The sequence below is a fragment of the Dasypus novemcinctus genome, chromosome 7 (assembly GCF_030445035.2).
Source record: "Dasypus novemcinctus isolate mDasNov1 chromosome 7, mDasNov1.1.hap2, whole genome shotgun sequence".
NCBI classification, from domain to species: Eukaryota; Metazoa; Chordata; class Mammalia; order Cingulata; family Dasypodidae; genus Dasypus; species Dasypus novemcinctus.
This window is the reverse complement of record NC_080679.1, coordinates 26032168-26046006: the sequence shown is the minus strand read 5'-3', so window position 1 is coordinate 26046006 and position 13839 is coordinate 26032168. Positions and strand designations below refer to the sequence as shown.

The 13839-nt window shown below is 46.0% G+C and overlaps 1 protein-coding gene across 2 annotated transcripts; it reads left to right on the top strand.

Annotated features, from left to right (window-relative positions):
• Positions 1 to 5746: 5746 nt before the first annotated feature.
• On the top strand, positions 5747 to 13442 carry LOC101441256 (C-X-C chemokine receptor type 2). 2 transcript variants are annotated; one of them, XM_004469592.5, is made up of 4 exons: positions 5747 to 5943; positions 6261 to 6344; positions 8844 to 8914; positions 11392 to 13442. In XM_004469592.5, the coding sequence occupies exon 4, from the start codon at positions 11417 to 11419 to the stop codon at positions 12494 to 12496; it is 1080 nt and encodes a 359-aa protein (XP_004469649.1). In that variant the 5' UTR covers positions 5747 to 5943; positions 6261 to 6344; positions 8844 to 8914; positions 11392 to 11416; the 3' UTR covers positions 12497 to 13442. The 2 variants fall into 2 exon arrangements, with proteins under 2 accessions (XP_004469649.1, XP_023447807.1); XM_023592039.2 differs by lacking the exon at positions 5747 to 5943 and adding an exon at positions 5950 to 6088.
• The last annotated feature ends 397 nt before the right edge of the window (positions 13443 to 13839 follow it).

The window sequence follows — 13839 nt, the reverse complement described above, 5'->3', positions numbered from 1 at the left end:
AGAGACGTGGGCAGGGGCATGCAGTTACCTGCTGCTGCTGGCAGGCATCCCAGATGTTTTTCCACAGATTTCTCCCCCACAGAGGGCTGCTCATGACAGTTCATTGTTTCTGTCTTGTTAGTATTTGCAATCCACCCCTGGATACAGATGGCACTTTTCAAAGTGACCGTACACTAATGGGTTAAGCCTTTTACTTGCAACAGGGCATGATATGTTACACGGAATCACCCTCCTAAGGGGCTATATTATATTTGGCCCCTTCCCACAATTGTAACTAAGACCTAAGCGGTATTCATTTAGAATCTTGCCTCTGCCACAAACTCCACCCAAAGCTAAAATTGGTACTGGCTACATCCAATTCACAGGTTAAGTTAGGATTTTAGAGTTTTTTCCTCATTTCCATACACAACCTTTCTGATTAACACAGTTTTCAGTACCCTAACAATTTCAGAAAGGTTATTGTTTTGGAGTTTCTGGTGTGGGAAAACATTATGCTTTAACAATACTTAAAAGTTTTACAGCCTTGCAGCTTGTGCCAATTGTTTGTTCCTTGCAGGCCCTTAAGATAAGATACCATTGTTTCTGAGGCTTCTTTTAATTTTGAAAAAAAAGAATTACTGGTTAACATAATATCACTAATATAACAAAATAGGATTGCAGCCACAGGTTTTTTTCATGCAGCCAGATTTTTTGTCACCAGACCAGGACAGATGGTTGGGCTATGCAACAGCCTTGGGAAAGCACTACAAAATCCACTGTCGGGTTTTTTTACATGAAGGTGAGTGCACACTGGCTTGTCTAAGGAGACACTAAAGAAAGCTTTAGCAAGTTTTAAAAGAAAGTGATAGTGACATAATTGGATATTATTTTTTTGCCACAAACTAGCAATATTTGAGACTACTGCATATATGCAATACTGCATATGGTATTATTTTAATACTGCAATGGTATTATTTTAAATTATAATAATTTATTGTTATGCATCACTTATGGCAGCTTTCAATGGCCAGTGTGTTTGTTTTTTTTTTCCTACAGCTATGGAGCTGCTTTTTTAGAGAAAGCAGGTTTGAAACAAATTTTCTTTTCTTTGTATATTGATTATTCAAGAGGAAAACTCTTTATAAACTTTTATTAAAACAGACCAATGATTTAAGTAACTTTTCTACTCCAACAGAATGCATTTTAGATATTTTCCATATTTAAGTTACCAAAATGACTTTGGAAACTGTTTTACAGCAAACCTTTTACAACATACAATTACCATGATCACATCAATTAACAGGCATTTTATTCTAGCAGCACAGGAATAACTACTTTCTCCATTATCTCATGAAAACTTAAGATTTCCTATGGAACAATATCCGCACTTACTTAATTTTTGGCCATTTGAATAGAGCTCTTTCAAGAATTTTTACTTATCAATTTAATATCACCATCTGGAGATATTAAAATATACACTGGCACTGAACAAACAGAAAAATACAAAAGCAGTTAAAACATGCCAACAGAAACACAAAGTTCACTAATTTGCCTCATAATTCTTACTCCTTTGGTATGGCTGTCTCCAAGCTTTCTATCATTTCACATCTCTGATTTTACTGCTTTTAAGATTTCTTCTGGAATTTGTGTTGCCTCTAATATGCAAGCTCATTTCTGGAAGCACTTTTATCAGTAGTCAGCATCAGTTAGGAATATTTGAGCACTATAAATGCAATTAAGCTTTTTTTAGTACTTTTTTTTTTTTTTTTTTTGCAGCATGGGGTTAAGCTTTAATTTAGCAGTTTACATAGACAAATATTTAACACGTATTTTGGATTATTGCTTTTTAGGAATACACGTAGACAGACTTCAGAGTCAGCTAAAAGCTTACTTGCAAGAGGCAAGCAGTTGTAGGTTTGTCAGGTACAGTTATTAGGGACAGAGAGCTGGGTATTGAAATTTTTGATAAAATGAGAAGGATTAGAGGAATAAGATCTGAGATGGTGCTTGATTTGGGAGAGATCAGAGAAGGAGAAGGGAACATGAATGCACATAATGCTTTCTGACTCGGCCACTTCCTGGTGAGGGGGGCCAGGAGCTGGGGAAGGAGGCTTGAGAGCAGGTGGTGGGTGGGGAGAAGGGAGTGGGTTCAGGGGGAGGTGTGGGGAATGGGAGGAGGATGGAGTAAGTTCAGGGGGCACTGATGAGGCATGCAGCAGTGGAGGAGGGGCATAATTGGAGGGATCGGAGTTGGAAGAAGGGTTTTCTGTGTGCAGAAGGGGAGGTCTATTGCGGAGAAGGAGGATTTGGTAGGTGGTGCAGAATTGGCAGAGGAAGGGATGGTTATAAAGGAAAAGGAAAGCCTGAATATAGGGAACCTTAGACCACTTGCCACTGTGCTGGATAAAGTTCTCTAAGTCTCAGAGAACTTGGAAATTGAAAGTGCTATTTTCCAGCTATTGGCTTTCATTGTCTGATTTGAACTGCAGCCATACAGAGGTCAAATAGAAAATGAGCTTTTTGAGTCTGATGTCTCCTTCCAGGTTTAAGGTATTGGAGGAGATAATGTAAAGGCGTTGTTTTTAGGGGGGGTGAAATTGAGTTCATTTTAGGTGGCATGGGTGAGGCTAAGGACTCATAAAATGGGAGATTCTGAGTGAGAGGCATCCCTGAATCAGTTGGAAATCACCCAGAGAAACAGGAGACCACGCTTGGAACCAGACATCACTGGAGCCAAGCGGTCTCTCTCATGAGGACGTGGGCTTCCCACCCACTGTGGCCCTTAGGGACAGTGAGGATCACTGACCTAGCCCTAGGATTTTCAGTGGGTTGTCCTGGACATCAGAAAAAGGAGAGAGAGAGAGCAGGACCCTCCAGTGGAGAAATCCTTAACTCCCCCAGCTGTGATTCAGTGTCCAGTGTTTGATGGGTGTTCGGCAGCGGCAGGGCGCAGGTTCCCCACCAATCAATCAGTCTCAACATGATCCCATTCCCAGGTTTCAGCACCAAATATTAATAAACACACCACTCAATGGGACATGGAGACTGATGATTGCAGGCAGGAAATTTATTGAGGAGTTTTTCCAGCAGAGGGGCTCTGAAGAATAGACTTCCAGTCCACCCCTGGAAGGGATAGTTATGAATTTTTACAGTGCTTAAAAAGGCAGGGAAAAGTTAAGCAGCAAGAGGGGGGTTAGGATTGGGTAAGACCTAGGGGCCAATGGGGGAACGTAGAAGCAAATTCTTTCCCCTGTATGGGTAGGGGGTAGCGGGTGAGGGAGTAGTATATTCTTGGAATGTAAGAGGGGCTGACAGAGACTTGGTCAGGAGTATCATAGTATCAGGAGATACTATGTCACTTTGCTCCATCACCATGTGGTTCTTTGTTCTTGTGAGGAAATGGTTGTTTGCATTTACACAGTAGGCTATAGTTTGTTCAGTTAGTCACGTAATTCTTTTTTTTTTTTTTTTAAGATTTATTTATTTATTTAATTTCCCCCCCTCCCCTGGTTGTGACGACAACAGAAGCGGACAAAGAAACAAGACGCAGCAAATAGACACCAAGTCACGTAATTCTTGGATGGAGGTTGCCTTTATGTTGCAGTCTGTTAAACAAACATTGCAAACCTTGTAAGAGAAAACCTCTAACACAGTCTAAAAGAGGAAACAGATAGGAACAAGTAGTTAACAAAAGAAAAATACAAATAGATATAGGAAAAGATATTCAGTTTCAATACTCAACCAGTAATCAAGAAAATACAAATTGGGAAGTGGACTTGACTCAATGGATAGGGCATCTGCCTACCACATGGGAGGTCCATGGTTCAAACCCCGGGCCTCCTTGACCCGTGTGGAGCTGGCCCATGTGCAGGGCTGATGTGCGCAAGGAGTGCCCTGCCACGCAGGGGTGTCCCCCGCATAGGGGAGCCCCACGCTCAAGGAGTGTGCCCCATAAGGAGAACCTCCCAGTGCGAAAGAACTGACCCAACAAGATGATGCAACAAAAAGAAATCACAGACTCCCAATGCCGCTGATAAGGAGAGAAGCAGTCACAGAAGAACATACAGCGAATGGACACAGAGAGCAGACAACTGGGGGGAGGGGGAAGGGGAGAGAAATAAATAAATAATAAATCTTTAAAAAAAAAAAGAAAATACAAATTAAACAAGGGATATTATTTTCTACCTATCTAATTGAAATATATAGTTGATAATATACAATGTTCATAGTGAATATATAGGGAAATAAGACTTTTTCATAAACTGAAGGTGAGACAACATTGGCACAGTTTTGTAAGGCAGTCTAGTAGGATTTAACAAAATTTTAAATGTACACAAATATGACCCAGCCTTAAACTTAAGCTACTGAAACACTCATGCAAGTTCCCAAAGACCTACATCAAAGGATGCTCAGAGCAACAACCCAAATATTCATCTGTAAGATAAGTATCCATATCATGAAGTATTATGTAGCCATTGAAAAGTGTAAGCTAAATCTAGATACGTGGACATGGAAGAGAACATGATACATTGTTAAGGTACAGTACAATATAAACAGGAAAACCTCACTCTTACTAAGGAAAGAAGGTAGGAAAATACAATGTTTGTGTGTGTGTTGTGGATCAAAAGTGAGTCCTTAACAAAGTAACTTTTAAAAAAAGAAAAAGAAACAAAAAATTTTAAGAGTGAGTCCTTGCCTGATGCACACTAGTCAATTAAGTGACACTGGGATTTTGAGAAGAAAAATTTTTTCAGCAAAGGCTAGTCTCACAGAGGCAAGAGGGCGGTCCTCAAATCTGTCTCCCGGAACTGGAGAACATGTTTTACAGCCTCCCCAAACTGGAGAACATGTTTTACAGCATTCAAACAAAGGCAGACCAGCTAAGGACAATAACGAGGAGGTTAGAGATAGTCTAATCACTGTTCATTGAGCATGCGCAGATTGATTGCATGCTTAATTTACTTGAATTTAAGGTTTAGGCTACTGCGCATGTCAGATGAGCCAACTCTGATGAGAACTGCCCTGGTCTGGCAAGATAACTTAGGCATTGGGGTGGTCACTTCTGGGCTGACTCACATTAATCAACAATGGGGCTACATGCAAGGGTACCCAACTTACAGGGTTATGGGCAAGGGCATCACATTTCAGAGTTGCAAAACAGGATAAGGGGATACAAGCCTGGCCAGTCACAAAATGTCTCGTTGTTGTGCAGTTACAGGGTAAAGATCATACAGTTTCAGAACATACCGTCAGCAGCAAGGCATCTGGGTTACAGTTCAGTGGCTTACAACATTTATAGATATTTGCTTCTGGCTATATCATGGTATATCAGAGAGATAGAAAGCATTTAGGTGGGGATTCGGGAACTAGAATTAGATTTGTTAGAATTCTGTCATATGCAAGGGGGAAAGTCTGGAAAGATGAGTAGACCGAGCTACAGATGCAATTACCTCTGGGGAAAGCTATCGGTTGCAAGGGGGCCTTCTGAGTTTTGCTTTACACACTTTTTGTTTCGCTTGTATGCTTTACACTACGTGTGCTTTATTTTAAAAGCATTAAAATAGTTTTTATTTTTAAAAAGGGTTTATTGGAGTTATCAGCCCAGAGGTCATCCGTAATCTTAGCAAGTGCTGTTTCAGTGGAATGGTAGGGAAGAAGCCTGACTGCAGTGGGTCGAGAAGCAAACAGGAGGTGAGGAAGTGGAGACAGGAACTGCTACTTTGTCAAGACATTCGCCTATGAATAGGAGGACACAGGGAAGTAGTAGTTAAAGGGGTCCTAGGACAAAGGGTAGGCAGGAAAGACGTAAGCAAGTTCAGGGGCTGAAGGGAAAGGGGCAGTGGCGGGACAGAGGGGGCAGGATCCTCAAGACCCTGAGGCAGGGGGTCCCACATCTAGAAGCAGGAGTTCACGGAAAACCAACGGAGACCCTGGAAGGAAGGAAGAGACTGCAAGCAAATTAAGGTAAGTCTTGGCAGAGGGCCAGGGCGGTCTACATCCACCCGGTAGAGAAGGAGAGGCAGGTTCCAAGCGCTCAGAGACAGCAGGTCCAGACCAACCTTCACCTTCAGACTGGCAGGCTCCTCCAGAAGCCAGTAGGCAAGAAAAGGTGCGCATCCCCAGCCTTCAGCCCAGAATCAGCAGGTGGGGCCTTGGACTGGGGTCAGAGACCCCGGACAGGCCTGTGGAACACCTCTCCGGTGGGCCTCCTGGATTTCCCCTCTGTGGCCTGGGGAAGACGTTTCCCCATAAAGTCTGCTCCACTTTTTTCCTATTTACAGCCCTGACCTCTACCAGAGCCTGAGTCACAGCAGAGGTATCGGCAGCCTCCTCAATTACAGCAGCAGCTGCAGCAGCCGCAGCAGGTAAGTGAGCTGTTCAGTCTTGGGAATGCTGGGGCTGGATTTCTGCTGGAAGAGACTTGGAAACTTCAGCCCCCTCCTCTGAGTCCCCTGGGAACTGGGGTGATAAACTGCAGAACCTTAGAGCTGAAGGCAACTAAGTCCACCTAGACGGTGCCATCCAAGAGAACTTTGTGGAAAATGGAAATGTTCTCTATCTGCACTGGCCAGTATGGTAGCTACTGGCCACATGTGGTTACTGGGCACTTGCAATGTAACTAGTGTTACTAAGGACCTGAACTTTTATTGTATTTGTTTGCATTAATTTAAATTTGAAATAGCCACATGGACCTACTGTACTAGGCAGCCCAGACCTAGAACAACTTCCTCGTTTGCCAGCACACCAGGGTCCAAAGAGAAAAGATTTGTCCAAGCTCACCTTGACCGTAACAGCAGTACCAGGGTTGGAAGGCAATTTCTGATTCACCCCACCATCCACACATGTGCGGTGGCCTCAGTGGAAATGAAATGACCTAATGAAAACCCAGAGGTGGATAGATGGGGCAATGTCAAATCTGGGCTCCCCTTTCTATGCTCTTTGGATGTGGTTGTTCAGGACAGAGCCATACCAAATGAGACTCAGGAATATGAGTTGAGGCTGGGATCCAGCCCCCTCATTACAGTGGCAAAAATAAAAGATTTAAGGTTAGGGAAAGGAAAAAAAAAAAAACTGGTTAAAACCCAGTTCAGTTGCATCACTGTACTAAGTTGCTTAACCTCCTGAGTCTTAAAGTTTCCTCATTCAGAAAAAGACTCTTTCATGGGGTTTTTGTAAAGATGAAATGATAAAGTTCTGAAGAGCACCTTGCCCTGGGACTGGAACCTGCTCAGTACTCGGCAGCACAGCTAACGTGACCGTTGCTGTTCCAGTAAGAGCAAACTGAGATGTCCATCGAAGTCAGCCTTGAAAGTCAGCAAGAAAGTAAGGAAAGAAAAAGAAAAGGAGCCGAAGGGAAAAGAGGCAGACTCGCTGCTTTCCTTTGACTGGGGATGCAGTGGGAGAGACATAAGACTGTTCATTGATTCCCTATTTTTTTTTTGTTGCTGTGGTTTATGTGTTTTTTGGGTTTGTCTTTTTTTTTTTTTTTGACTCACTGTTTTAATCATAATAATCACAGCAATACAATGTAGCATGGTCCTTTATGTGTATCCTGGGTGCTTTTCAGGTAGTCCTTCATTTCATCCTCACACTAACCCAATGATCTGAATTCTGGTTTGGGCCCCATTTTACAGATGAGTAAGCTGAGGCTCAGAAAGGGAAAGTAACTTGTCTTGTTGGTGCTCAGCTACCAAAGTGCTTCACCACTGCCTCTCTCCATGGGTCGTGAGCCTTTTCTAGTTTTATCATCAACTGACCAGGGGTCATTGCATCCTTCCCCAGCATGGGAAAGAGAGATGTGGCAAATGATGAGGAACCTTTGCGCAACAGTTGGACTCAAAGGTTCTTTCATTCTCTGCTCAGGGTAGGGGACTTTAGCAAGTGGCCAAAGGCGTTGAGGAGTCTCTGGGTTCTGGGGTGCACTGGGCAAGGGGTTAGGGTAAAGAATTGTGGAGAGGACTGATGTACTGTTAGCCAGGGTGGGGGGGTTTGAAGGGGCAGTGAATTTGTGTTCCATGCTCTACCTATATTTAGCCTTCCATTTGCAATCAATAGCAAATGGGACAAAATATATTCTTAGTATCATCCAACACTGTTTTCTAAAATGTGTTTGGACGTGGGTTGGATTTTTAGCTTTGACCAGTGGGCTTCCTTTCCAAATTCAAAGGTCTGTTGGCCAAGCATGGTGGCTGCTGCCGAGGTCCGGTCCTCAAACCCAATTCCAGGAAAGAATAACTTAGCTCTAAGGGGAGTCATGTGGTCAGGGCAGATGGTCGGGGAATGGGGTGAAAGCTGAGGAGAGAATGGAGCCCCCTCCGCCAGGTGGGATTCCCAAGGGGTGTGGCACGGAGGAGTCTGTGAAGCTCTGAGGGCTCCTCAGGGGCGGCATGGAGGACAGAGGCCTTAGGTCCCGGGAGGAAAGCTACCAGGCTCACTGAAACTTAAGCTCCATCTCTGTGCTCTCCAAGAGCTGCTCCTCTGTGAGGTGTGAAACAGCTGGGCTGCTGAGCGGTAACCCCGGGGAAGCCCACGGCAGCTGGAGTCGGGGAGTCAGAGGTCTGCGGAAGGAACCAGGGACTGCTGAGGTCAGGGCAGAGATGAGAGAAATCCACACGGTCCTGGGCAAACCAGTTCCTTAGTCTGGGCCTCAGTTTCCCCATCTGAGTAATGGAAGGACGGGCTAGAAAACCCCAAAGGTCCCTGCCCAATCTGAACTCTAGGAGTCCATAAAATTACTATATATCAAAGAGCTGACCTGGGAATTAATTATGCAGATTATAAAGAGTATCCTGCACCCTCAGGAGCTCCGCCCCTGGCTTGAGCAATCTAATCCACTGCTCACTTCCTCCACTCTGTTTCCACAGCACTGCCACCCTTTCATTGGTCACATCTGCCCTCCTCGAGGTGCCGCACAGGAGGAGAGTCCAGCATCCTGGTAAGTCCTGGAACACCAACCCCGGTTCTCCAGCCCCCTTGACACCCAGCTAATATTTATCCAGACACCCATCCCCACCCCCCACCCCCTTGGTCTCCTCCTCTTCACTGGTCAGGTCTCCCTATCCCTGAAGGCAGAACTTCGGCCCTCTTCGCTATACCCCCCCTCCTACAACCCCTCAGGACCACTGGCTGCCCAGTTCCTTCCCTTGACCCTGTCACTCCCCTGCCTTGGCCAGCGTGGGGTCTGCAGGGTGGGCCAGCCACTCATGACTGCCCCTTCCCCTGGAGTAAATGCCAATCTCTGTGGATTGTATTTATAAAGAGAGAATATAGAAATTGTATCAGAAAGACTGTTCAAATGTGTGGTTTTTTAAAATATCTGGGGTCTTGTAAATGTCCCTGTGTTATAGCATTTTATAGATTACAGTTCATTCCATCCATGGAGTTTCTCTATTATTGTATATCCCCACGGAGCCGGCGGTTTCGCTCAATCAGGGAAGCTCCTGCTTGGTCACCGGGAGAAGGCTGGGTGGTCAGTGGGAGCCAGCCGGTTCAGGCTGCCACGGCGATTCTTTCCTTCTGGACTTAAGGTAGAGCCAGAGGAAGCAATGCACAGGGCACGGAGATGAGTGAACTCTTCGGGCTGATGATACTATCCCAAGTACTTAGCTTACAAATGTATTTAATACGGGAGGTGTGGTTTTTTTTCTTTAAGACGCAAGGCTGTATAGTGAAAATAAGATGACATGTGAGCCCACTGACACCTAGTGTGAATCCTGGCTCTACCACTTACTGGCCTTGGAACCACAGGCTGGTTTGCTGAGCCTCCCCGAGCCTCAGTCTTCTCACCTGTAAATGGGGGGTAGTATTAATGATATCTCTTTGTAATGATAGAAGGGGATCGTGGACCTGCCTGGCCCAAAGTCGATACTCACAGGTGTCCCTTCCCTTCCCTTAGTTTCTCCTTCTAATCCAGACTGGTAAACAATCAAACAAACAAAAGCAAACAAAACCTCTAGCCCCTGGGTTCTGTCCTGGTTCTCTTTTCTGAGTCGTCTGTCTTCTGTCCTGATTGGTCTCCCCTCTGTACTCACCGGCCGATCCTCCATGCCTGGGGGTGAGGCCACACACACCTCTAGCCCACACCTGCACTTTCCAGACTGGACTTTCCAGAATGAGGACTTGCTGGGCTGCCCCTGCGCGAGCTCCGCGGCTGCTACCTTTCCTGCTAATGCGGTTTCTGCAGCTGGCCCCACCCTGCCTGGCTACCACCATGAGACCCAGCGTCCTGTCCTCACCTGCTGTGCCCTGCATCCGCTGTCAAGGGCGGGCCTTCTCTTGGGCCATTTGTTCCTTCCAGAGCATCTCTGATCTCATTCTGCTGCATGGTTTTATGGTCTCAAATCAGCTGCTCTTTGGTGTCTTTCGATTAGTTTTTGCTCTTGGCAGTGTTGCTGCCTGATACTTCTGAAAGGCATCTGGAGTGTGTGGCGATGCCTTTTATCCTCCTGAGGACAGACAGGGAGGGCCAGGGCCATTACAGTAAACTTAAAAGTCAATATAAAAAGTTAAAATGAATAAAAAGTAAACTTAGAACTAAAGAAAAAAAAAGAGCATCTCTGTCCACCTGCTCCTAGAGGGAACACACCCTGTGACCTCACTGGCTGTAACCCTGGGTCTCAAGCAAACTTGCCCTTGGCCATGGACCTGCTTGCAGGGCCCATGACTTCTTTCAGGTCTGCTCACCCTGCATGACAGCCCAGGGCTCCCGAGGTAACTGCTACATTGACACCCACTTGGAGAATTAGTCACTCAGCTGCCTGCTTATCATTTCTAACACTTTTTCAAACTACCAAATAATCCCCAAGCAGGCCTCCCTCTTCCCGATATAGAAACCCTGGGCTGGTTGTCTTAACAGGCTCACTCGAGCATTCTGAAACTCTATGTGGCCATCGCTCAAGCCATTTTCCAAAACAGGCCTTTGAAAATGACTTTCAGAAAGTTGGACGAAAGGATTCAGCTCTCAGCTTTATAGTCAAACCTTGACTTTCATCTCTGGGTACAATCCAATTGTATTACTCCCTAAATTCGCAGATTGACAACTGTGCATTTCATGTTTCCAAACATTAACCCAGGCTTGAGAGCAAAATGTGTACCGCTGAAGTATCAAGACAGCATGCTCTGTAGGGATTATCCAAGGGAAGTTTCAACAAGGTTTGGGGTGATGGCATGTCATGGAAAGGGCTGAGAACCTCCGACTTTGAAAGGAACTATGGTCTTTCAGTGAGATGGGCCATTTATCACTAAATTTTCTCATGACCGTAGAGCTCCCAATACTTACACACTTAAAGTGAAGGTCACTTCCACGTAATATGCAAGCCAATACAAATAATCCTATCCTCAGTTCTTGAGCAGGGGATAGGCTAGAATCTGGTGGGAATTTAATGTGCAGTAACTCTCTTCTCTCTTCTATAGGCCAGGATTTACGTTTGCCTCAAAAATGCAAGAATTTAATTTGGATAATTACATGGATGAAGACCTCTTCAATGACTATTTTAGCAATTACAGCTACAACACTGGCCTGCCCCCTATTCTACCAGATTCTGTCCCATGCCGGCCAGAACCCATGGCAATCAACAAGTATGTTTTGCTCGTCATCTACACCCTGGTGTTCCTGCTAAGCCTGCTGGGAAACTCCCTGGTGATGCTGGTCATCTTATACAACCGGGCTGGCCGTTCTGTCACGGATGTCTACCTGCTGAACCTGGCCATAGCTGACCTGCTCTTCGCCCTGACGCTGCCCATCTGGGTTACCTCCAAGGTGAAGGGCTGGGTTTTTGGCACACCCTTGTGCAAGGTGGTCTCGCTCCTGAAGGAAGTCAACTTCTACAGTGGCATCCTGCTGCTGGCCTGCATCAGCGTGGACCGCTACCTGGCGATTGTCCATGCCACGCGCACGCTGACCCAGAAGCGCCACCTGGTCAAATTTGTGTGTCTGGGCATCTGGGGACTGTCTCTCCTTCTGTCCCTGCCCATCTTCCTCTTCCGTGAGGTAGTCTACCCAAGCTTCTCCGGCCCGGTCTGCTACGAGGTCATGGGTAACAATACAACAAAATGGCGGTTGGTGTTGCGGATCCTGCCCCAGACCTTCGGCTTCGCCCTGCCGCTGTTGGTCATGGTGTTCTGCTACAGCTTCACCCTGCGCACGCTGTTTGAGGCCCACATGGGGCAGAAGCACCGGGCCATGCGGGTCATCTTTGCCGTGGTGCTCGTCTTCCTGTTCTGCTGGCTGCCCTACAACCTGGTCCTGGTGGCAGACACCCTCATGAGGACCAGGTTGATCCAGGAGACCTGTGTGCGCCGCAGTGACATTGACCGGGCCCTGGACGCCACCGAGATCCTGGGCTTCCTCCACAGCTGCCTCAACCCCATCATCTATGCCTTCATTGGCCAGAAGTTTCGCTATGGGCTCCTCAAGATCCTGGCCATGCGTGGCCTGATCAGCAAGGAGTTCTTGGCCAAGGAAGGCAGGCCTTCATTTGTTGGCTCTTCTTCAGGGAACACCTCTACTACCCTCTAAGACCTCCCACCCCTGTCATGGCCCCTACAAACCTCCTATTCCAAGCCTCATGTCCACTGACTCTTCAAGGAGCTGAGGCTGTGTCTTTAACAGGTCCCCACTGTATCATTCAGAAAGCTGGCCCTGGTGCCCCACCACTTGCCCTAATTACCATGCCAACTGCTAAAGCTCCATCCATCCCACCAGTGGGCCCACAGCACTGTTTTCTGAGGGGTTTCAAAGATGTTCTTTTAAGCAACCGTAAGAAGTTCCCACCGTTTGGAACCATTAGGAGTAAACACTTTTAGTTGCTACCAGCAGCCATTGCCCTTCCCTTCCTTCTTTGCTAGCAAAGTCCACTTCCCTTGAGAGAGGCTGAAGTTGACAGCTACTCCCTTTCTAAGGCTCCCTTAAGCCAGGAGAGGCCATATCATCCAGTGTGCTTGTCAGCCATTCCCTAAGGGCGAAAAACATCCAGATTTGTAACATTTGCCACTTCTCATGCGGTCGACACTCCCACTATGGCCAGTGTCAAGGGTGGCTGTGTTTAATAACCAGCTCACAAAATTCCTGAAAACAGAGCACCTGCTCTCATGATCAAGCACAAGCTGGCTCCCGCATACTGTTTAAAGGGGAAAAGTCTACTCTGCTGAGGTCAGGGGATTCCTGGGAAGTAGAGTAAGTAGAGACAATCTGGAGGAGAGCTCTTTTCCCACCTTGACCACATCCCTGCTTCCTGCCTTGGAATACGATCATAAGATGTGATGCTTTGAACTGATGCAGCCACTTGATGACAATGAGGAGAACAACCCTTCGGCTTTTTTCAGGCACTTAGGCTAATGGAGCCTAAAGCATCAAAAGAAACTGAGTCTGAAAAGGCCATCTTGAACCACTAAACCAAACCTGGAACCGCCTACCTATACTTCCTTGTTAAATGAGATAATTAAATGTCTTTTTTTTATATAAACCACTTTTAGTAGGTTATTTCATTACTTGCAACCAAAAATATCCAAATTGCTACAGAGAGGTCGGGCAAGGGTGAACAGAGGTCCAGAATAGTGCTTTTTGTCTTTGTTTTCACTTTTTTTCACAATAAGTAAATCCCTGTGTTATTTATTGATCCATAGAGAGAAGGATTAGAGTGGAGATGGGAGCTAGCCTTTCCCCTTCCACCTCTTTCGCCCAGTCCCATCCTCAGCCCAAGCCTCCCGGGGCTGAACATGTATCATGGAAGGAAATGTTTGCGGAGTTACCTGGTGCTTCTCATGTACTCGAATGAGATAGAGGTCAGGAGAATCAAGGGTGAGACTTAGAAGGCACAGCAGTGTTGAGTAAGTTAGCCAGATCAGCTAGATTAGGTAGCA

Bases quoted from the DNA above. Each gene is read 5' to 3' on its own strand.
- LOC101441256 (XM_004469592.5), top strand. From the start codon at position 11,417: ATGCAAGAATTTAATTTGGATAATTACATGGATGAAGACCTCTTCAAT.